Below are 22,411 nucleotides of genomic sequence, written 5' to 3'. Positions count from 1 at the left end.
TGCCTCGCGCCTCCTCCATGCCTCGTTGCCCCGCCTCCTCCATGCCTCGTTGCCCCGCCTCCTCCATGCCTCGTTGCCCCGCCTCCTCCATGCCTCGCTGCCCCGCCTCCTCCATGCCTCGCTGCCCCGCCTCCTCCATGCCTCGCTGCCCCGCCTCCTCCATGCCTCGTTCCCCTGCCTCCGTTGCCTCGCTGCTCCGCCTCCTCCATGCCTCGCTGCCCCGCCTCCTCCATGCCCCGCTCATTTAGATTCCACGGAATTGATATTTCCGCATTTTCAAACGGAAATCTGCATTTCCGATCAGAATTCAGAAATCAGAATTCCGTGGCTAATCACAGAATTCGGAAGCATTGGACCAATCAGAGAATGAAGAATTTTTCTGCAAAAATCGGATTACTGTGGTATTTTTAGACCAATCACAACACCCCCATTTTCCATTTTTTTTAAAAAACATTTTTGTTATTTTTGTCATTCTCTGATACTCATCGGAAAAACGTAAAGCAGAAAAATTGGCGGAAATCAGAATTTCTGTGAGAATGGGCATATCCGACCATCCCTAGACGCCATTCATTGAAGTGGCGTTCGGTTTGGCTTTCCCCAAAGCTAGTGTAAACCTAGCTTTATCAGTGAGATTTCTGACCTGCCCCTAAACTATCCAAACCTAAACTCCACCCCTTGCCCTGCCCCTAAGCTATTAATTATTTAATAAGTGTTTATGAAAATGACGAGGTCGAAAATCTGTTGTTAAAGCGGATCCGAGATGAAAAACTAACTATAACAAGTAACTTGTCTATATATCTTATCTAAAGTTTAGCTTTAATAGAATATGATTGTTTCTTCCTGTGATACAATGACAGCAGCAGCCATGTTGTTTGTAAACATTACACAGAGGCAGGCTTATCTGCATCTTGAGCAAAAAAACCTAATCCCCCCTCCTCCTCCCTTCTCCCCTCTGCCTCTGAAATCTCTGGCTACTATTACCTCCCCATCCTCCTGCCCAGACTGAGCTCCCATGAGCCCTTGCTACTGTCTGAAAGTGCCTTGGCTCTCTGAAAACCTGTGGGCGTGGCTTGTTTAGTTTATAGGGAATTAGAGTATTAAAACAAAAACAAAAAAGTATTTGGCTTGAGGAATGCCCTATAAACAATAGGAAAGGAACACAATTATGCAATGAGTAAAATTTAATCTCAGATCCATTTTAAGAGGTCAGAAACATCAAGATTAAAAACACTGATCAAACTAACTAATCAGAGTGGTGAGATGTTTTCTCAAGTGTTCTGGTACACACAAGAAATGCTACTCCTCTACACCAATCATTAGCCTACCGGACCCAGAACAAAGCAAAAAGTTGAAGGCAAGTCATTTTATAGTTACAGGCCACAGGCTTGCTTTACAGAGGAACTTTAACCCAGGATTGAATTTCATCCCAATCAGTTGCCAATACCCCTTTTCCCATGAGAAATCTTTAACTTTCCTTTCAGGGATGTCTGTGTAGCTGATATTGTGGTGAAACCCCTCCCACAGTGTGATGTCAGGACCATGGTCCTGACAGTGTCATGCCTGTGTTCTTTGATGCATGGGGGAAATAACGTCTGTTTCCAACTGCCCTCTGTGTACAGTCCTGGCCAAAAGTGTTGAGACTGTCAAAAATATTGGAAATTAGAAAAGTTGGTGCTTAAGTTTTTATAATAGCAATTTGCATATACTCCAGAAAAGGCTCGGACTGAGCCACTGAACCACCGATGGGACCATCGGTGGGCCCCGACTGCCCCGCCTCCTGGGGGCCCCAGAGCTAAGAGGGAGGGGGGCACAGCTTGGAAGGGGGGAAATTGGGCACAGAGCAGCGGGGAGGGGGGAAGCCTCCCCCCTCCCTCACCTAGGGGCCCCCCCTTCCGCGCACCCCCCTCCTCCAGAAGTGCAGCCAGCAGCGAGCGGAGAATAGCTACCGAGCTTCAGATGATGCTAGCTCTGCTCCGCTCCGCATGCCGCTGCTGCCCTGCTGGTCTCATATTCTACGATGAAACCCCTTTCCGATTGTTTGGGGCATCTGGAAAAAGGCTTGTCAGGAGAAGAAAAAGGTAAGCACTACCATCAGTCCTGTGTCATGCCAACAGTAAAGCATCCTGACACCATTCATGTTTGGGGTTGCTTCTCATCCAAGGGAGTGGGCTCACTCACAATTTTGCAAAAAAACACAGCCATGAATAAAGAAAGGTACCAAAACACCCTCCGACAGCAACTTCTTCCAACAATCCAACAACAGTTTGGTGAAGAACAATGCATTTTCCAGCACGATGGAGCACCGTGTCATAAGGCAAAAGTGATAACTAAGTGGCTCGGGGACCAAAACGTTGACATTTTGGGTCCGTGGCCTGAAAACTCCTCAGATCTTAAACCCATTGAGAATTTGTGGTCATTCCTCAAGAGGCGGGTGGACAAACAAAAACCAACTAATTCTGAGAAACTCAAAGAAGTGATTATGAAAGAATGGGTTGCTATCAGTCAGGATTTGGCCCGGAAGTTGATTAAGCACATGCCTAGTCGAATTGCAGAGGTCCTGAAAAAGAAGGGCCAACACCCTTTGCATAAATCTCATGTAATTGTCAATAAAAGCCTTTAAAAACGTATGAAGTGCTTATAATTATATTTCAGTACATCACATAAACAACTGAAACAAAGATCCAAAAGCAGTTTAGCAGCAAACGTTGTGAAAACTAATATTTTTGACAGTCTCAAAACTTCTGGCCAGCTATATATATATATATATATTCAAAACTTTTAGCCTAACATATTGTTAGTGGGTGTGGTTATAGATATTGGCAGTTGGTGCTGTTTTTTAAATGTCTGCCAGTAGTAAAGATGACCTGCAGGTTCATTGTGGATCAAACAATCAAACAAATCAAACAACATGTATGAGTTACACAGCGAGTATCAATCATTTCATAATCTATCTCCTGTTTTTAACTTGCAAGGGCGTCAATTCTGGTCTTCCATAGGCTAGGAGTTTATTTGATTATGTAGCAACCTATGAAAAGTATATTTATAGACATCCCCTATAAAAACATAAAAATCAAGTAAATATTTGGAGTTTTATTTCTACTATTCTTTTCTATTACACAGCCTGAAAAGGAACTCCACTAAAACAGTAATAGGAACGTCACGAAAAACTGCAATATGCAGTACCTCCAGGTACAGGCAGGTCTTAAACTGATCGGTAAATTATGTGCTAACATGCCCCCTAATTTCCATAAGAATAGCTATTTTCTGTAAAAATTAATGCAAATTACCTCACGAATTACCTCATAATTTACCACGAGGTAAAACATGACTAAAGACTACCAGAATTGCTAAATTTCATTACCTCATGAGGTAAATTACCATACATGAGGGTATTTGTTTGAAAACCCTACCAGAATTGAGGCAAATTTAATGTATTGATTTATTTTTTTCGGGAAAATTCCTCTTAAAGAGAAACTCCAACCTAGAATTGAACTTTATCCCAATCAGTAGCTGATACGCCCTTTTACATGAGAAATATAATGCTTTTCACAAACAGACCATCAGGGGGCGCTGTATGACTGATTTTGTGCTGAAACCCCTCCCACAAGAAGCTCTGAGTACCGCGGTACTCTGGGCAAACTGCCACAATGTTCACAGACAGGAATTAGCTGTTTACAGCTGTCTCTAACAGCCAAAACAGCTAGGAGCAGCTACATAACCTGCCCACAGTAAAAATGTCACCATGTAATAAATGTCAGAATGTAAATTAGGGAGAGGAAAGATTTTACAATGAGCAAACACTGACTAAATCATTTATACATAATTATGGTAAAAATGAAGCACTTTTTTTACTACATTATTTTCACTGGAGTTCCTCTTTAAACTCTAAGGGCCCATTTCCACTAGTGCGGTGCGGAATCGCCGCATATCACCGCTGGCAAAATCGCATGCGGATGCGATTCCGCATGCGTTTTTTGCCGCGATTTCGCATGCGATAGGCAGGGTATATGCGATTTTAACCATGTCACTGCCTGTGTCAATTTACATTACTTTCAATGCGAAATCGCGGGAAAAACGCATGCAAAAAACGTGTGCGATTTCCCTATTAAATACATTGCCTGCGATTCGCCTGCATTCCACACGCAGGCGAATTCTGCAGGGTCTACCGTGCAGAAAAATCCTGCACATAAAAACGCAAATGAAAACTGACAAGTGGAAACAGTCCCATCCACTTGTATTGCTTATGCGAATCCGCATGCGTTGTCTGCATGCGGATTCGCGCTAGTGGAAACGGGCCCTTAACAGTTAGAGAATGGCCACTGAAAAACTGCATATTGTCTTTCATTTACTATTTGCTATAGGAAGGGGAGCCTTTGTCTGCTTACCTGCAAGAGGCAGAGTCCTCTGAGATGAAGAAGAGGATTGCAGCCATGGGAGTGAACATGTTACTGAAGATGGTAAGTGTAGCGTACTGCATTAAATTACTTCCTGTTTATAAAAAAGTATATTCAAATTTTCCTTATTAGAATAATTTGTAAATGCATTAAGAATTATTTTCTTTAATTGTTGGATAAACTAGAATTCAAAACAGCTGCTCACAAGTGTTTGTGGAGGGCAGCTAAGCTGCTATATATAAAAGTCAAATTAGTGTTAGTTCGCCAGCTCTGATTTGTCTTTTTCTACTATCTGATTCATAAAACTTGAACTTTTTGAAGGATTTGGGAAACAAACATTATGTAAACATTTATTGTAAATATTACTGGAATTGTACAGCACACATGGAACTAACTTAAAGAGGAACTCCAGCCTAAACAAACATACTGTCATTAAGTTACATTAGTTATGTTAATTAAAATAGATAGGTAATATAATCTCTTAACCACCCTGTTTTAAAAGAACAGGCAAATGTTTGATTTCATGATGGCAGCCATCTTTTTGGTTGAAAGGAGGTGACAGGTAGCATGATACACAGTTCCAACTGTCCTGTGCCCTGAGCACCTCTCCCAGTTGCTAGGCAACGTGAACAACATAGGAAATCCCATCATGCTCTGCACAGCATAAAGGAAAAAAAGCCCGGGCTTTTTTCTTTGATGGGTGGAGCTTAGGTAAAAATACAGCTAAAAATGATGCTTTGGTAAGAAAAACAAAGTTCTGATGCTGTGAAACTGTTAAAGAAACACCAAGCCTTTTCAGTTCTGCTTAGTAGATTTTTAGTCCGGAGGTTCTCTTTAAAGGGAAGGTTCAGGGAGGATGGGTAAAAAATAAAAATCAATTTCCACTTACCTGGGGCTTCCTCCAGCCCGTGGCAGGCAGGAGGTGCCCTCGCCGCCGCTCCGCAGGCTCCCGGTGGTCTCCGGTGGCCGACCCGACCTGGCCAGGCCGGCTGCCAGGTCGGGCTCTTCTGCGCTCCAAGGCCCGGAACTTCTGCGGCCCACGCCGGCGCGCTAACGTCATCGGACGTCCTCCGGGCTGTACTGCGCAGGAGCAGTAGTTCTGCGCCTGCGCAGCACAGCCCGGCGGACGTCCGATGACGTCAGCGCGCCGGCGTGGGCCGCAGAAGTTCCGGGCCTTGGAGCGCAGAAGAGCCCGACCTGGCAGCCGGCCTGGCCAGGTCGGGTCGGCCACTGGAGACCACCGGGAGCCTGCGGAGCGGCGGCGAGGGCACCTCCTGCCTGCCACGGGCTGGAGGAAGCCCCAGGTAAGTGGAAATTGATTTTTATTTTTTACCCACCCTCCCTGAACCTTCCCTTTAAGCTTTCGTTTCCTATACAAACTGATTATGCTTTCTGTTCATAGAGATTATCTAAAACAAAGCTGAACTGCAGCACATGGCCTCTAGAGGGCACACTGGTCTCGCAATCATTCTTCAGACATGCCTTCACTAGCTAGAACAGGCTTTCTCAACCAGGGTTCCTTGAGGACTCTGCAGGGGTTCCTTGGCATTTTTCCCACATCGTGGGAGAAGTATAATAGAGCACACTATAATAGGTGGTACTGTAACAAGAAGCACTAAATTGGGGGGTCAGGAGACGGTATAATGAGTGGCAGTGCAATAGGAGATAGTGAAATTGGCAGCCTAACCTACTTAAAGACCACGCCTCCTGAAAAATAAATGTAGGGGTTCCTCAAGACCAAAAAATTGTTTGCAGGGGTTCCTTGAGATCCAAAAGTTATTTACAGGGTTCATCCAAGGTAAGAAGGTTGAGAAAGGCTGAGCTAGAACATGATAATTACAATTGGAGAACTAACACCAATTCGACTTTTATGAATAGCAGCAGATTTGGCCATTTTTAACATGTATGAGTTTTATTTAAAATGATTCGAATTGGGCAGATTTGACAAGACCGCTTGACAGGCACTTTTACGATCTTTCAAATACACAATCAAAAATTTTCAATAGGTTAATGTATTCAAAATAAATTCTAAATTGTCTGTAAACAACTGCACAATACTTTGTCTGAATTCTTAAAAATGCAACCAATTACCATTATTGAACACCGCAGAATAAAAGATAGAACTTTTTTAGGATTTTTATGCTCAGACTTTATAGTGTCTTATGATTCTAAATTAATGTTGGCACAAAACCCTGGCAAGCATCATGGTTCTCACCTTACACATTTTAATTAACTCTTATTTAAACACTGTCTGCCATTTTTTCCCCTTACTTATACAAGTGTTCCTTGGAATAACATGGAGTATGCAGTTGTATTAAGGTTGCAGAGATTAGGGCAGAAGTAATAACTCATAAACTACTACAATCTGTCTCTCATTCATGTGCAGCAGTTTACTTTAGATTCACTGAGATTTGGTACACTACAGATTTTCCCTGTAGTTGGTGCTCCTTAGAGATTCCCTAAAATTTGGTACTCTGCTCTAGAGTACCAAATATCTGAATCTCTGTAAACAGTGATCCCCAACCCTGCCCTCATGGCCCACCAACAGTGCATGTTTCGTGGAAATCCACAGAGGTAGTTATAATCAGACTGCTGAAACGCTAATTACCCCACCTGCGTATGTTTGTGGTTTTCTGAATAACATGCACTGTTGGTGGGCCTTGAGGACAGGGTTGGGGAACTCTGCTCTACAGAGGTTCCCTTAGAGTTTGCACTCCACCTATTTGTAAAGGACCTCTGTAGAAGATAGGACAGGGGAACTCTTCTGTTAAGAGAGCAACTACAGAGGCCGTGTGTCTACAGAGACATTATTATTACATACCGCCTAACTTTTTGGGATGCGAAAAAGGGACACTTAAGCCACGCCCATGCCACACCCCTGGTCATGCCCCCTAGTCATGCATACCATAAAGATTTCATGAGAAAAATATGTTGTTTTATAATTCAAACCACACTGGTCCTTTCTATCTTGGTTCATTTTCCTTCATAGTAACATTTAAAAATTAGTAATATATCAATTTAAAGGATGGGAATAAAGTTTAGAGTCAAACAAACACATTTTTAGTATAGAAATATATATATTTAAATAGAAAGAGGGACAAAGTCCTGAAAGAGGGACAAATGAGGAGGAAAGAGGGACAGAGGGACAGGGCTCCCAAAAAGGGTCTGTCCCTCTGAAAGAGCTATGTTATTATTTAGTATTTTTATATGGCGCCAACATCCTCCGCAGGCTAGTAGCTCCCATTGTGCTTTCCTGTTTGCATGGTAAGTATTTAATTATGCATATGTCTTGCATCTGTTTAATTGCGGAGTGTGTATTTGAGCTGTATAAGTTGTGCACATGAGGTGATAAGTCATTCAAATGCAGCCCAGGTGGTAAGCGCTGGCTTTATTCTCTGCTGTCCATAACTTATATGTATGTTTTTGGTATGTGGGAGGAAACCAGAGTGCCCAGAGGAAACCCACACAGACACGGGGAGAACATACAACCTCCATGTAGATAGTGTCCCGGCTGGGATTCCAACCAGGGTCCCAGCACTCCAAGGCGAGAGCTAACCTCTGCACCACTGTGCTTTCTCTCCTAAAAGCACGTTCTTCCCTCCTCCCCTAAGGAATTTATGCTTGTTGGTGTGTCCTTCACACAAATATTGGATCAGTGACTAGGTTTCCTTTTAATGAAGTGGACTTTACTTTGAAGAGACTGGTAATCCTGAGTAATTACTTTGCAGGTGTTTGTGGATAATTTTGTCCATGCCGATCTTCACCCCGGTAACATCCTGGTGCAGGGGGCCGAGCAGTTCACTTCAAGGCAGGTAAACCAGACCACACTAGTGGACATGTGTGACATGCTGATTCTGAATGTGCGCCCAGGCCGCTGCCCACTCCGCCTGGTACTGCTGGATGCCGGCATCGTGGCTGAACTGCAGGAGAAGGATCTTGAGAACTTCCGATCTGTGTTTACAGCAGTGGTATTGGGCCAGGTAAGGGAAGGACCAGGAGGTGATTCCTCTTCTCATGGTATGGATCAAAGCTTGTAAAAATCTTTTGCATCAAGCACTTCATAGGAGTTAGGGCTCATTTCCACTGAGGCTGTTTGTGCCTGATTTCACGTTCACGGATGTGGATCCAGAATCTGACTATTGAAGTCAATAGGCTGCTTCCGAATTCTTGCCCATGAAAAAATTCTGAAGCCCTACTTAAGAATTCTGGACAACACATCTGAATCCCCATAGTTGTACGTGGCACGGCTACAGAGATTCAGATGCGTAATCGGCATGCACAAGTGCCGCCGTCGGTATTGGAAATGGACTACCGGCACTAGTGGAAACAATATAATGCTGGGTACACATGGTGCGTTCCCACACTTGATTCCCCGCTCAATTCCCATTGATTCCCGGGCCCCTCGATTATTTCCGACATGTCCGATTCGCGTTTCGCTGGATCGTTAAGTCGATTTGGCATACTTTGCATGAGAATCATCGAAACAATTATTGAAACGCGATCGGAAATGCTCGGAAATAATCGAGTGGCCGGGAATCAAGTGGGGCATCGAGTGCGGGAACACACTGTGTGTACCCAGCATAAGAAAAGTTTTTGTCTTGCAATCACTAAAGGATTCAACTTATAGAGATACTGAAGCGAAAAAAAATGATGATATTATGATTTGTATGTGTAGTACAGCTAAGAAAAAAAACATTAAGATCAGATACATCAGTCTAATTGTTTCCAGTACAGGAAGAGTTGAGAAACTCCAGTTGTTATCTCTATGCAAAAAATCTATTAAGCTCTCCGACTAACTTAGTCGTGGAGAGGGCTGTTATCTGACTTTTATTATCTCAACTGTAATTGAACTGTTTACTTTTTCTCTGCCAGAGGAGAGGTCATTAGTTCACAGACTGCTCTGAAAGAATCATTTTGAATGCTGAGTGTTGTGTAATCTGCACATATTATAGAATGATGCAATGTTAGGAAAAACACTATATACCTAAAAATAAAAGTATGAGAATATTTTCTTTGCTGCTAATCTTCTAGTAATTATTCATAGTACACAACCAATTCATTATATCATATATTTTTTTTCGCTTCAGTGTCTCTTTAAGTTGGTGTAGGGAGTGCTGTGGCTGAAAAAAGGGGCTGACACCCCTCGTTGAACATCAAAGTATAAACAAGCTAGCACTTCCATAAACGTTCTTTATTGCAATATAAAAGCCACCATTTCGTATCCACATATGGCCCCTTTATCAAGGCACATGTTGCTCAAGGCAACAATCTGTCGCTTCAGGGTTAATAGGAAATGCCCAGTAGGGAGTCGGAGTTCCTCTTTGCACTCACAAGCGTGATGTGCATCCAGCAGCAATTGCAGCCATACGTGGCTCCGAAATATTGATTTTGATATTGCTTGTTTTATACTAGTGGAAACCCGCCCTAACATGGAGCCCTCCATTTCTGCCACATTCTTTTGAAGATGCCTTTTACCTGCTATCATGCTGATCCTCTGGCTGTAATAGTTTCTGGGTCACTCATCTGGCTCAATTATACAGATTAAGGGTGTCGTAAAACCTAATCCACATGCTTGTGCCAGGTGTGTGTATTAGAAAGTATTGTAGCCAGCGGATCAGCATTATAATCAGAGTATTAGCATCTCTAGAAGACCATCAGCATTAGAAGCCTCCTTATTTTACTTTTGATGAATTTACTTTAAAGTAGAACTCCACTGACAAATTTGAATGTAGTTTCTAACCAACTTGTGTTCTGTAGATCTGTAGAGAGACCTTTCCACTGTGTATACAGCAGAACAGGGCCGTGCAGAGGGTCCTTAAAGTGGATCCGAGATAAACTTTTACTCATTGCATAATTGTGTTCCTTTCATATTGTTTATAGGGCATTCCTCAAGCCAAATACTCTTGTTTTGTTTTAATTCTCTAATTCCCTATAAACTAAACAAGCCACACCCACAGCTTTTCACAGTGCCTTGGCACTGTAGCAGGGGCTTATGGGAGCTCAGTCTGGGCAGGAGGAGGAGGAGGTTACTAGCCAGAGATTTCAGAGGCAGAGGGGAGGAGGAGAGGGACTGAATTTACACACAGGCAAGCTGATAGCATATCCAGCCCTCAGCCTGTAACAATGTGACAAACAGAACATGGCTGCCCTCATTGTATCACAGGAATAAATATTCATACACTGTTAAAGCTGTTTGCAGATAGATATGCTGTATAAACTTTAGATAACCTATATAGACAATTTTCTTCTAAAGGTGCCCATGCACTTGCCCGATTTACCGCAGATAGACAGCAGATTCAATCACTGTGATCAAATCTGCTGCGAAATCGATGCGCAAACGCTGACCGTTCGTCCAATTTCCGCCCGAAAACAATCGATCCCGTCGATCTGTCCGCGTGGAAAATTTCAATCGACGGCGGGTTGGGAGTGCATCGATAGCGGCGTTCGAATGTCCGACGACCGACGCTAGCGGCAATACATTACCTGTTCCGCTGGCGCATGTCCCCGCTGTCCCTTCTCCGCGCTGGGCTCCGGCTGGCTTCACTTACTTCCTATCGGGGGAAGTTTAAACAGTAGAGCGCCCTCTACTGTTTAAACTTTCCCAGACAGGAAGTAAAGTGAAGCTGGAGCCCAGAGCAGATCAGGTAATGTATGCAAGGGATGGCGGCGGCAGCTTCCCAGATTGTGAATCGGTTTCATAGTGAAATCGATTCAAAATCTGTTTGCAGTTGTTATGATCATGTCTGCAGCATGTATTGTTGGCTGCAGTTTGACTGAAGACAAGCCGTTTTTGATGTCATTACATGCATTTGCTTGCATAGTTTGGTTTGCACTCAAACTAGTTGCTGACTCTATCTGCAGTCGCTCTGAAGTTAATGACAGTTTAATATGCTTTTGTGTAAACAAACATTGTCTGCTGCAATGGGGTGGCAATCCCTTTCCTGCAGGCTGCATATCATTGTCTGCCTTTTCCTGCTGTCAGCCTGTGATTAATTACCATTCACTTGTGTGGGAATCTGCAGGTCTGCTCCCATTGGATGACCTCAGTATAAAGAACTGCTTCCTGCAATGCTTCATGGGCTACCATAGTCTCAGATTCTGTCTGTTACTCTGCTCGTGCCCCACCTCGTTCCTAGTCCGTGTGGACTGCGCTGACTCCTGCGAAGGGGTCAGCGAGTCCTCCTAGTTCTGCTCTTGTTCTAGAAGTTGTTTACTCTGCTTGTCTTGTGTCATATATTGGTTCATCGCCAATATATACGCATACTTGCACATTTTGTTATTTTTCTTGTATTCGTGTTACGTTGATACATCAGTGTCGCTGATATATACGTACGCTGATATATACGTACACGAACTGTTTATATCCTGTGTTCAGTTAGTCAGCCTTCCAGCACGTTTTGGTAGGTTGCGCGTATCGTGATCACCCGTGCTGAGTTAGTATCCTGCTCCTGGTTCTGTTTGTGGATTGCGTTCATCTCTGCGAAGAGATAACGAATCCTTCTGAATCCTGTTCTGTTACCGTTTGTGGATTGCGTTCATCTCTGCGAAGAGATAGCGAATCCTTCTGAGTCCTGTTCCCTGTATTACTCCAGTCCTAGTCAGTGTTCCTGCTTATGTCATATATCGGTTCATTGCCGATATATACATATGTTAGTCAGACGTTACAAATAGTTTCATTGATAGCTGTAATTGTAATACGCTAGGAAAACATACTTATTGTATATTTGTCTTTGTTACGTTCATCTATCTTGATCCTGCTATTTCCTGACTATCCTGTCCTGTCTTTGTGAGGCACGCCATCGCTGCAACGCATTGGCTGCCTCATTCCAGTCTGTCTTGTTGTGGACGCTTGCTGTCACTAAGTAGCGGCTAGCTAGCAAGCGTTCATTCTGTCTACCTGTCCTGATCTCCTCAGTTCTGGTTTATGCGCTCAGCGCTACCTTGCGCTGAGACGTTATCGTGAAAGTATTGTTTGTGGCTGTCGGATCTGCACCGGCTCTGTGCGCCACAATCTCCTATTGGAGTCAGTCCTCCCCTCCACTACACTGGGGATATCCTGATTCCTTGTGCTGGTGTGTGTACCTCCTCCACGTCAGCTCATGCGTTGTATGCTGACTGAGGGGAATACACCTCCAAGCTTAACAGCAGTGTAGGCAGCCAATAGATCCCTCTTTGATCAGATTCGATCACAGAGGGATCTATCTGCTGGTCGATCTGGTGGCAATCGACCAGTGTATGGCAGCCTTTATAGTTAGTTTTTCATCTCGGATCCACTTTAAGTGGCGGGTGCCTAAATTTAAAAAAAGGGGCCTCGCCCCCCCCCCCCCCTTAAATGCTCAGTGGTACCTACAAGTGGTGGGGAACCTTCCCCTCCCCCCCAACCCCCTTGCCCTGCAGTGACATGTGACCTTCAAGCCCCCCCCCCCCCACCTCCAGCTGTCCCAAACCATCCCCCGAGCCCCTCCGCTTGACACACACATTCAGCCACAAAAACACTGGCTGCATTTAATGGTGTGGAGTCAGTTGCACTTTCCCCAGTGGCCACACGTTCCCTCCTTCTCGTTTCAGGCTAGGGGGTATTGGTTGTCATGTGGGTGCTGAATGCAGATGCTGGGTGCCATGTGGGTTCTTGGTGCTGGTACAGGGTGTCATGTGGGTTCTGGCTATGGGTGGGTATCGAGTGTCATGCGGGTGTTTTATTGCAGGTACCAGTGTCCCAGATGGGGAGGAGCTTACTACAGGTGCAGTGGGTGGAGCTTATCATGACAGGGGGCTTCCTTTTCATAGCAAAAGGGGCCTTTTTATGTATATTTAAAAAGGGGAGTGATGCTTGGGCACCCAGAGCCCGCCCCCTCCTGCACATGCTTGCAGCTGAATATGTCAAGTGATAGGAGTGTGTACATTAATCACCTGAAGAGTCGCAAAAATGATACACTGCAGTGCCAAGGGTGAGGGAATTGCTGTATTCTGCTACACTTTAAAGTGTACCTGAAGTGGCCTGGGGACAAAAAAAAAATAGAAGTAGAGGGAACCTCTGCATCGCCCTTATTCGTCCCCGCTGTTCCCATGCTTACACTCTCTGAACTGTCATAGGGCTTTGGCCAGTGGCGGTGTGGTCAAGGGGGACATGGTAAGCCTCTGGACTATCTAGAGGCTTCCTTCTACCTAGGTAAGTATCTAGTACAGGTTTACTTTAAGGTCGCCTGAAGTGACCCCACAGATACTAGTTTCAATAAACTTTTATTGACTGTAGCTTCAACAGGGTTCACAAAAATTGCATTGACAATAAATAGTTCTTATTGCGTTGTTGACATACAAAAGTGTAGTTTGCTGTCATAAGATTAAAACGTTTTAACAATTTAGAACTTGTTGGAGAGAGAAAAAACATTAACATAGTGGACTATAAAACATTATGCATATTGTCGCGTAATTGGGAATAGCTCCTACATAGTCATAGACCAAGGAGCTATAGTGAGGTGCACTCTTCCCCAATAAGGGGAATGTGAGTGCCTTAGGGTTCATTAACGGTACAAGGGTGGATTCCGTCTATATTAGACGGCTGTTTGTCGGGTGCCTGTGGTCATTGCCTTTAAAGACATTAAAAAGGTGATAAAGGTGGTAATATAGAGTTACGTGTGGGCTACAGAGAAAGTTGTACCCTTAGTTATCCTCTCTTATGATTTTGCTACCCCCCTAGAGCATGCCTTGACCATCCAAGGTTGCCATACTCTCACGAAATGATCGTACTTTTTGGATACTTTAGCGTTTATCTGTTCGCATTGCAATGTAGTTAATTCTGTCTAGAATTTGTATATATCTAAAATTTGGTTGCAACCAAAGGTGAGCTATATGCAGCTTCACAGCCAGTGCTATAAATTTTGTCTGTTTATGAAAGACCCCACAGATACTAAAACAAACATCAAATGTCAGAGTGTGGAGAAGCATGGAGGACAGAGCATATGCTGAAGGAGGAGGACACCTTCAACTTTTGGACGACTGGCTTTCAATTGGATTAGGAGCAAGTACCTGGGGGGGGGGGGGGGGCATGCAGGTGAAGCCAAACCACATAAGTTTCATCACATCATGTGGACAATTATGTATGTTTGTTTTAGTAACTTTGGGGTTCTTTAAAGGGAACCAGAGACGAAGCATCCTCATGTATTTTACCATATATATCAGTGGGAACATTAGAGAAAACGCCTACCTTGCTTTCTGTTTCATTCTGCACTGCACAGCTTGCTTCTAATCAGCCCTGATAAAATCCCAGACTGAGCATTCAGTCTGGCTTTGCTCAGGAATATTTATAGCTCAGTCTGTGTTCTCTCATGTCTTTTCAAGTCCAAGCCTACCCCCTGCTGGCTCTGCTCAGGAATCATTATAGCTGAGTCATTATAGCAAAGCCAGACTGAATGCTCAGTCGGGGATTTTATCAGGTCTGATAAGAAACAAGCTGTGCAGTGCAGAATGAAACAGAAAGCATGGTAGGTGTTTTCTCTAATGTTCCCACTGATCTATATGGTAAAATACATGAGGGTGCTTCGTCTCTGGTTCACTTTAAGGGAAACAGCTTGGTTACTGCATCACCTGCAGCCTGCTGAATATTAAACTAGCATTAACAATGCTGAGATCATCATTCTGCTCTCCTTTCTTGTAAGTGAGTTTCCAGTGCCTGCAGACATGTTAGACGGACAGTACTCTGCAATAAGACTAAATCTGATTGGTGTACAGGGAATTAAGGGAAACTTAAAGTAAACCAGAGATCAAAAGAGCTAAAGAATCAATACTTACTTGGGGCTTCCTCCGGCCCCATAAGCTTGTCTGAGTCCCACTTTGTCCTCCCACGATCTGCCATTCAGCCGCGATCAGCCCCGGTAACTGGCTCAGTCGCGTCAGTCTGGGTCTACTGTGCAGGTGTGGGAGGTCCACGCCTGCGCAGAAGACCCAGACTGGACCGACTGAGCCTGTTGCCGGGGTTAATCGCAGCTGAACAGCAGACGGCGGGATAATGATGAGGGACTCAGACGAGCTAATGGGGTTGGAGGAAGCCCCGGGTAAGTATCGATTCTTTAGTTCTTTTGATCTCTGCTACACTTTAAATTGTGCTGGATTAGGCAGAGTTTATTTCTTCTGTCATAGTACAATCACACATTTTCTATCTATATTTGTAATGTGCACCTGCTCTTATTTATTGTACAGTAAATATACATATTCATTTTTAAGAAATAAGTACTTAGATTAACCGCTTACGGACCGCGGTTATTGAAATCTACTCCCTGTTTGTGGCTGCTTATTCCTGGCAGGACGTAGATTTTAATTACCACGCACAGACCCACTAGTACCGCTGCTCACATATTGCCACAGGCCTCTTTCTCTGCCGTGCTATGATGGCAGAGCTCTGTGAACTAGTGTTGTCCGGATCATGAACGATTCGGATCTGTGATCCGAATCTCTTTTGTGAGTCGAATCATCCGAATCATCAAAATGAGTGATTCGGATCGCAAAAGGGGCGTGGTCAGGAGCAACACGCCCCCTCTCAGCGGGCAGCGGGGTCCTGGAAGCAGAGCAGAGATGGATCGCTCTGTTGGATGGGAGCCAGGCTTGCACAGGGACAGGTAGATGAGAGAGAGGGGACATGGGTGCCACTGCCAGATATGTGTAGAGCACACGTACTGGCTGCAATGTGCTGCCCATTACAGGCTGTCTGTTCCGTAGTTGTGCACAGTGAACACATTGGAAGCTTTTGGCTCAGCTCAGCACAGCTCAGTAACTTTGCAGGCACTGTGCTTGAAAGGCAATATGATCCTCCTGCACTCGGCTCTAAACAGCTGCACTTCACTTCTGGGAATACTTTGGGGAATGCTTTCTTTCACTGCGACGTTTCCATTCAAGGTGTACAGATGAGCATACAGGTGAAATATATGTAAAGTATATGATTGCAGCATGTGGGTATTGTGTGCAAACATTTCTGCTCTCTGCTCCTCCCTTCTCTGTCCACTCCCTGCCCTCTGTCCATCTTCTTCCCCTCTCTGTGTGTCCACCCCCTCCACTTCTCCTGTCCTGCTAGTCATTTCACCCCCCGAATGCTTCCCTTGTAAAATGATCAGAGATTCGGATCAAAGATCCGGATCTTTTCAATGATCCGATTCGAATCATCCGGATCATTGAAAAGATCCGAACTTCGCATCTCTACTGTGAACCGGTCAGGAGACTATTTCATTGGCTCCTAACCATGTGATCAATGTGAGCAAATGAGACAGGCTCACAGTAATCTCATTGGCTCACATTGATCACAGGGTTAGGAGTGAACGGCCAGGGCGGCGGGTCCGTGTGGCGATTTGTCGATAGGAGCCATCTTTTGGTACCAGCAGTCTCTGGTCCTTAAGAGGCCAGAGACAGCAGGTATGCAAGTGGTTAAAGGTGTTTATAGATCTACTTGGTTTTTTTTTAAATGTCCTTTTTTGGTCTGTGTTTTTTATAGGGGGAGACAGTGGCTGAGCTGATCCTTCATCACGCCAGAGCCAATCAGTGTTCAGACGTGGAAGCCTTTAAGTCTCAGATGGCGATGCTAGTGAATGAAGCCCGGAGGAATACAGTGTCTCTGGGGAAGGTGAGAACTCGCAAGATTCTACATAGCTGGCACGAGGGAGGAGGCGTTACCTGTAGCAACCAATCACATTCTAGCTGACAGGTCTAGGTCATTGTTGTTCCGCTACTGCAGCCACAGGTACCTATATTTACAAGGACCAGACATCCCAGTGTACCTGGGACATATTCCAGAGTTAGGGTGCCTGCCCTCCTCACACAGCACAACAAGCTGCTTTTCCCCAATGATGACCTCTTCACCTCGCTCTCCTCTCACTTCTCCTCCTACTCTGACTGCATGCTGTTAGTGTAAATACAGCACATTCTGCCCCTGCGATCTCTGCGCCTGATGCAAATGTTTCACCTTGCTTCATCAGAGAACCGGCCCTGACTGCAGAGGTGCAGACCATACTCACGCATGCATATAATGTCTCACAAAATTCTTTGTGAATGTTTTCTTTAACTTCTGGAGAAGCGGGGTGGCGGCGTAACGCGTGAAGGAGCACGTGGGGACGACGCAGCAGTGTTCTGGTCTTTAGTAATCATCTGTACTCTGCACTTTGTTCAGTAGCCTGGATGCCACTTTAGGGATTGCTCCACTATCATAGGCGTGTCAACTTACATGCAGGTCCTAGGCTCTGGGTTTTTAGGTCCATTTGTTCATTTCATACTGCTTATTATGGCATGTGCATATGGATTATAGTCGCATATAAGCCAACCCGCATGAAAGCCGAGTTACCCACTTTTCCCTCAGAAACCAGGAAAAAGTGATTGACTCGCATATAAGCCCTCTCCCCAGTAGCATGATGTGCCCCCAGTACAAGTCAGCCCTCCTCCCCATAGCCAGATGTGCCTCAAGGATGATAGAGCTGTGTCTCAGGATACCACTAGATGGCGTCATAGATATGAGACACAGCGATTGCCACACAGGAAGAATCCCCGGTCATTGCACAGCTGCTTGCATGCTGCTAGCTAAAGCTTTTACAAGCGTGTGATCTGTTACATTTATACTGGGGGACTCTGAGGCTGGGAAACCTCCTGAGCGGCGTAACGCTCAGGAGGTTAAGGTAGTGGCAACAATGATGAGTACTGCTATGTCCATGTCTCATTATATATTAGTATGTGAATTATTGTATTATGAAACTCACATCTTCTTGTGATGTTTCTCAGTTGCAGGTCGCCATTCTGTTATCTCAGGTGTTCCGGTTGTTGATGACGTACAGGGTAAGGTGCTCCCATCCATTTCATTGTCTTCTGTGTCTTTCCTGATCCTTGTCACATAAACCTAGACTCAATTTTCCCTTTTCAGTGAATAAACAGTTTCTAAATATTTCTTCCCTCCTGAATAGTGATCATGTGACCTGTGCCAACCTTCTTAACTTCCTAACGACCGCGTCACGCCAATTGCTGTGAACGCGGCGGCCGCCAATTGGCGTCAAGTCCTGGGGCGGGGTTTTGCAGGAGATCACATGGGCCGATGCGCACGCATCTCCGCTTGAATGACGGAACTCCGCTCCGTCATCAGTCTCCCAGCGGCGATTGCTACTAGGAGACTGTTAGATGGCGAAAGCGCCATCTATTTACATGGTACAGCGCTGCGATCTACGGTAGCGCTGTATGGGGGACAGCTGTGTGACATGGCTGTCCCCCTGGGAGGCACAGAAGCGATCGCCTGTCCTAGGCTGATGCCTATGACAGCCGATCGCTGTGATTGGCTGACGGGGGGAGGGAGGAGCTGAAATAAAAAGAATTAAAAAAAAATGGTCAAGTTTATTTTAAAGAAAAGGACAAATAAAAAAATAAACAAACTGGGTGGCAGGGATCAGAGCCCACCAACAGAAAGCTCTGTTGGTGGGCAGAAAAGGGGGGGTAATCACTGGTGTGCTGAGATGTACGGCCCTGCAGCGAGGCCTTAAAGCTGCAGTGGCCTAAATTGTAAAAAAATATCCTGGTCACTAAGGGGGTGTAAGCCTATGGTGCTGAAGAAGTTAAAGGATACCTGACCCGGATATAATGTTATAAAATTAGCACAGAGGAATGTTGGTAAGAAAGGTACATACCTCAGTGTGCTTGCATATCTCCACTCCGCTCCGCCTGGTTTCCATAATACCCTGTTTAAAACTTTGACATTCCCTGAAAGTCATACTTAGGAACAGGAAGAGGCAGTCTTCAGTGGTTAACCTCTCTCCCATTGCCGGCCTCTTCCACGCCTACCATGTGCGCTGCTGAGCTTGCAAGAGTCTCCCTGTGCCTCTCAGCTCAGATCACAAGCATCTCAAAAACACCAATGGAGGCGCCCCAGACATATACTATGCAATTGCTATACCTTGTAGCTAAGAGGTAATGTGCCTTACCTCTTCGGAAGAACCAACCACATTTATTGGATAAATGTTTAGTTGTTCAAGCACACAACACGTTTCGCATTGGCTGGCCCGCTTCCTCAGGCCAATAAAAGTGCCTTACAAGTAATGAAAAATGAGCCTGAGCACCTCTAGTCAGATCACAAGCATTAGTTGAGACGCGCAGACATGTCTAAGAGGGATTGCTGATCAGAAAGTTCCTCCGGGGTCTTCACCATTTTGGAGAGGACATACCGGTTTTCGAATGGATGCCGGGGTGGAACAGGACCACTGACGAAAGAAAGGAGAAGAAAGATATGAGTTTATTTCCACAAGTAGCATTCAGGTCAGGTTGTCCTTTAAAGAGAAACCGTGACCAAGAACTTCATTCCAATCAGTAGCTGATACCCCCTTTCCCATGAGAAATCTTTTCCTTTTCACAAACTGATCATCAGTGGGCTCTGTATGGCTGATATTGTGGTGAACCCCTCCCACAGTATGATGTCAGGAACACAGTGCTGACATCACACTGTGGGAGCCTTGTTGCATTGTGGGAAATAACAGCTGTTTACAGCTAGGTCCAACTGCTAAAAAAGCAAACAGCATCTCCTTCCACTAACATCACCTGCCAGCAGTAAAAATGTCACCATGTAAATCAGGGAGAGGAAAGATTTTACAATGGGAAAACACTGACTAAATTATTTATACATAATTATTGTAAAAATGAAGCTCTTTTTTTATTACATTATTTTCACTGGAGTTCCTCTTTAAATGATTGTTGCATAACGCATGCCATTATTGTTACTGTGACATCATTGTGATAACAGATTTATCAGTATTTACCATGTATATCACTGACTAGGATTCTGTATTTTCAGGTGAAGCTGGAGAGTAATTTTGCCTCTATAGTGTTTGCCATTTTAGTCTTGGAAGGACTTGGACGGTCACTGGATCCAGAGATTGACATTATGGAGGCTGCTCGCCCCCTGCTGGTGAAGACTGCTGCTTCTCTTCTATAGCCAACAAGTCCACAAGAAGCTATGGCAGCCTCCTGCTTACAGACTTCAAATCTCTGTGGTATTCTGCATAACTATGCCAGTTGGGGCGCTAACTGCTTGTTAGACACTTTGAACACACCAACATAGGTGGAGACCACAGAACTCAACAAAATGAAATATTCCCGGGCTCCTTACTTATCGCTGAACTGCACACGCATCCTACATTTTTGTTATCTGAAACAATTCATGAATCTATCACTTGACAATTTTGTGTCGCCAGCCTCCGCTTGAGGGCCCGTTCTCACTACAAAGTTTTGCGCAAGTGATTTTACTGCGATTAGCGCTGTAAAATCTCTGTACACTCCCGCGATTCCCGACCAAAAATTACACTTATTGCAGCAGCGTTTCACCAGAAAATACATGCAAATGCGTCAGCGTTTCACTAGAAAATATGCAATGTGGGCAGCGTTTCACCAGAAAATACACATAGGCAGGGCTCCTCCCCCCCCTCTTTCCCATTATTTCCCCTAATAGCCCTGATACCTGCCTGCACCTATAAGAAAAAAAAAACATTTACTCACCTGCAGATGACTCCTCTCCCGACCTCCCTCCAGCGCACAGCAGCTCCCCAGATGATCTTCCTGCTCCAACTCTGGCTGCAAAACTCCCACGCTGACAGGCAGAGCAGGGCTACAGGAAAATTGCACCCCAAGATCTGAAATGGAAACACAAATAGTCTCCAGTGCAGGGCTTCGGACGCCATTTTACCGTAGCCCAGCTCTGCCTCCCAGAACCCACAGACTCCGCAGGCTGCAGAAGTGAGCTTATGGGCTGTGGCCAGTGAACTAGTGCGGCATCTAGGCCTGTTCACTACCTGGGGACACAACATCTGGCTGGGGGGAGGCCGCTGTCCCCCATGCCTCCCCCCCGCACAGCATTCGTGACCTCCTGGTTGGCCTGGTGCCAGGCGCCTCTGCAAGAAGGTCAGAAGGAGGCACAAAGGGGGAAAGAAGGATGCACAGGGCACAGAGGTGGCAGCTGCCTGCAACTTACGCTAAGTAGATGCAGCAGAAGCAAGTAATAGAACACCCATGGGGTGGGGCTTAGTCTGGGGGTAAGGCTTAATTTGGGGCGGGGCTTAATCCTGCAACATGGCGCCCCCCAGGACCAATGGCACACCAGGCAATGGCCTGTACTGCCTATGCCTAGAGGCTTCCGTGGCCATTTTAATAACATCAGGCCAGATCTGCTAGATAGCGAATTCTCCAGTGGTCTATGTAACTACAATGCAACAAGTTGATCAATGCAATCCTTTATTTCAGCACACTTGCACTGAACACGGCCGCCAGTGAAAGCAGGGATTTTTGTGTAAGCGATCTTATGATTGTATCTTGTCCACTGACTGGGTAAATGCATTTCCTGTCTCTGTGTGCACAAATACAAAATGCTTTTCATGTGTGAATATAAAAAATAAATTTTTTCATGTGATAAATAGTGTCTTTGTGGGAAAACAAAACACAACTTTGTATCTTGTAAATACAATTGGTTTATCGTGAAGCTGGTGACCATAAGTTGCCGATAAGTTTGGGCGTGTATGGGCAAAAGATAAACCCACTTCATGCATCCAGTTCCACCTTAAAGAGAACCAGAGATGAAGCACCCTCTTGTATTTTACCTTATAAATCAGTGGGAACATGACAGTAAACACCTAATCTGCTCTTTGTTTCATTGTTCCCTGTTTAATCTGACTGTTATCACCTCTGATAAGAATCCCCGACTGAGCACTCAGTCTAGCTTTGCTACGGAATGATTATAGCTGAGTCTGTCTTCTCTGGTGTCTTTTCAAGCCCAAGCCTGCCCCCTTGTGGCTCTGCTATAATGACTCAGCTATAATTATTCCCTGCAAAGCCAGACTGAATGCTCAGTCCGGGATTTTTATCACAGCTGATAACAGACACTTAGCAGTGAGGATGAAACAGAGAGCATGGTAAGTGTTTTCTCTAATGTTCTTACTGATATATGTGGTAAAATACACAAGGGTGCATCGTCTCTGGTTCCCTTTAACCCACCTGTGTGCCCAAACGTCCCTCTCTACCCC

The 22,411-nt window shown here is 45.0% G+C and overlaps 1 protein-coding gene across 1 annotated transcript in view; it reads left to right on the top strand.

The window, feature by feature from the left end:
- ADCK2 (aarF domain containing kinase 2) overlaps nt 1-21,767 on the top strand; it is a 38,168-nt gene extending 16,401 nt beyond the window's left edge. Inside the window, exons 4-8 of the mRNA XM_068278264.1 lie at nt 4,362-4,457; nt 8,123-8,374; nt 16,873-17,001; nt 18,147-18,200; nt 20,194-21,767. Coding sequence (XP_068134365.1) covers nt 4,362-4,457; nt 8,123-8,374; nt 16,873-17,001; nt 18,147-18,200; nt 20,194-20,334 — 672 coding nt within the window. The 3' untranslated portion in view covers nt 20,335-21,767. The remainder of the gene's footprint in view (nt 1-4,361; nt 4,458-8,122; nt 8,375-16,872; nt 17,002-18,146; nt 18,201-20,193) is intronic.
- The last annotated feature ends 644 nt before the right edge of the window (nt 21,768-22,411 follow it).

The sequence above is a fragment of the Hyperolius riggenbachi genome, chromosome 3, assembly GCF_040937935.1.
Source record: "Hyperolius riggenbachi isolate aHypRig1 chromosome 3, aHypRig1.pri, whole genome shotgun sequence".
NCBI lineage: Eukaryota > Metazoa > Chordata > Amphibia > Anura > Hyperoliidae > Hyperolius > Hyperolius riggenbachi.
Note: the sequence above shows the minus strand (reverse complement) of the source record. Positions and strands in the feature narration are given on the sequence as shown.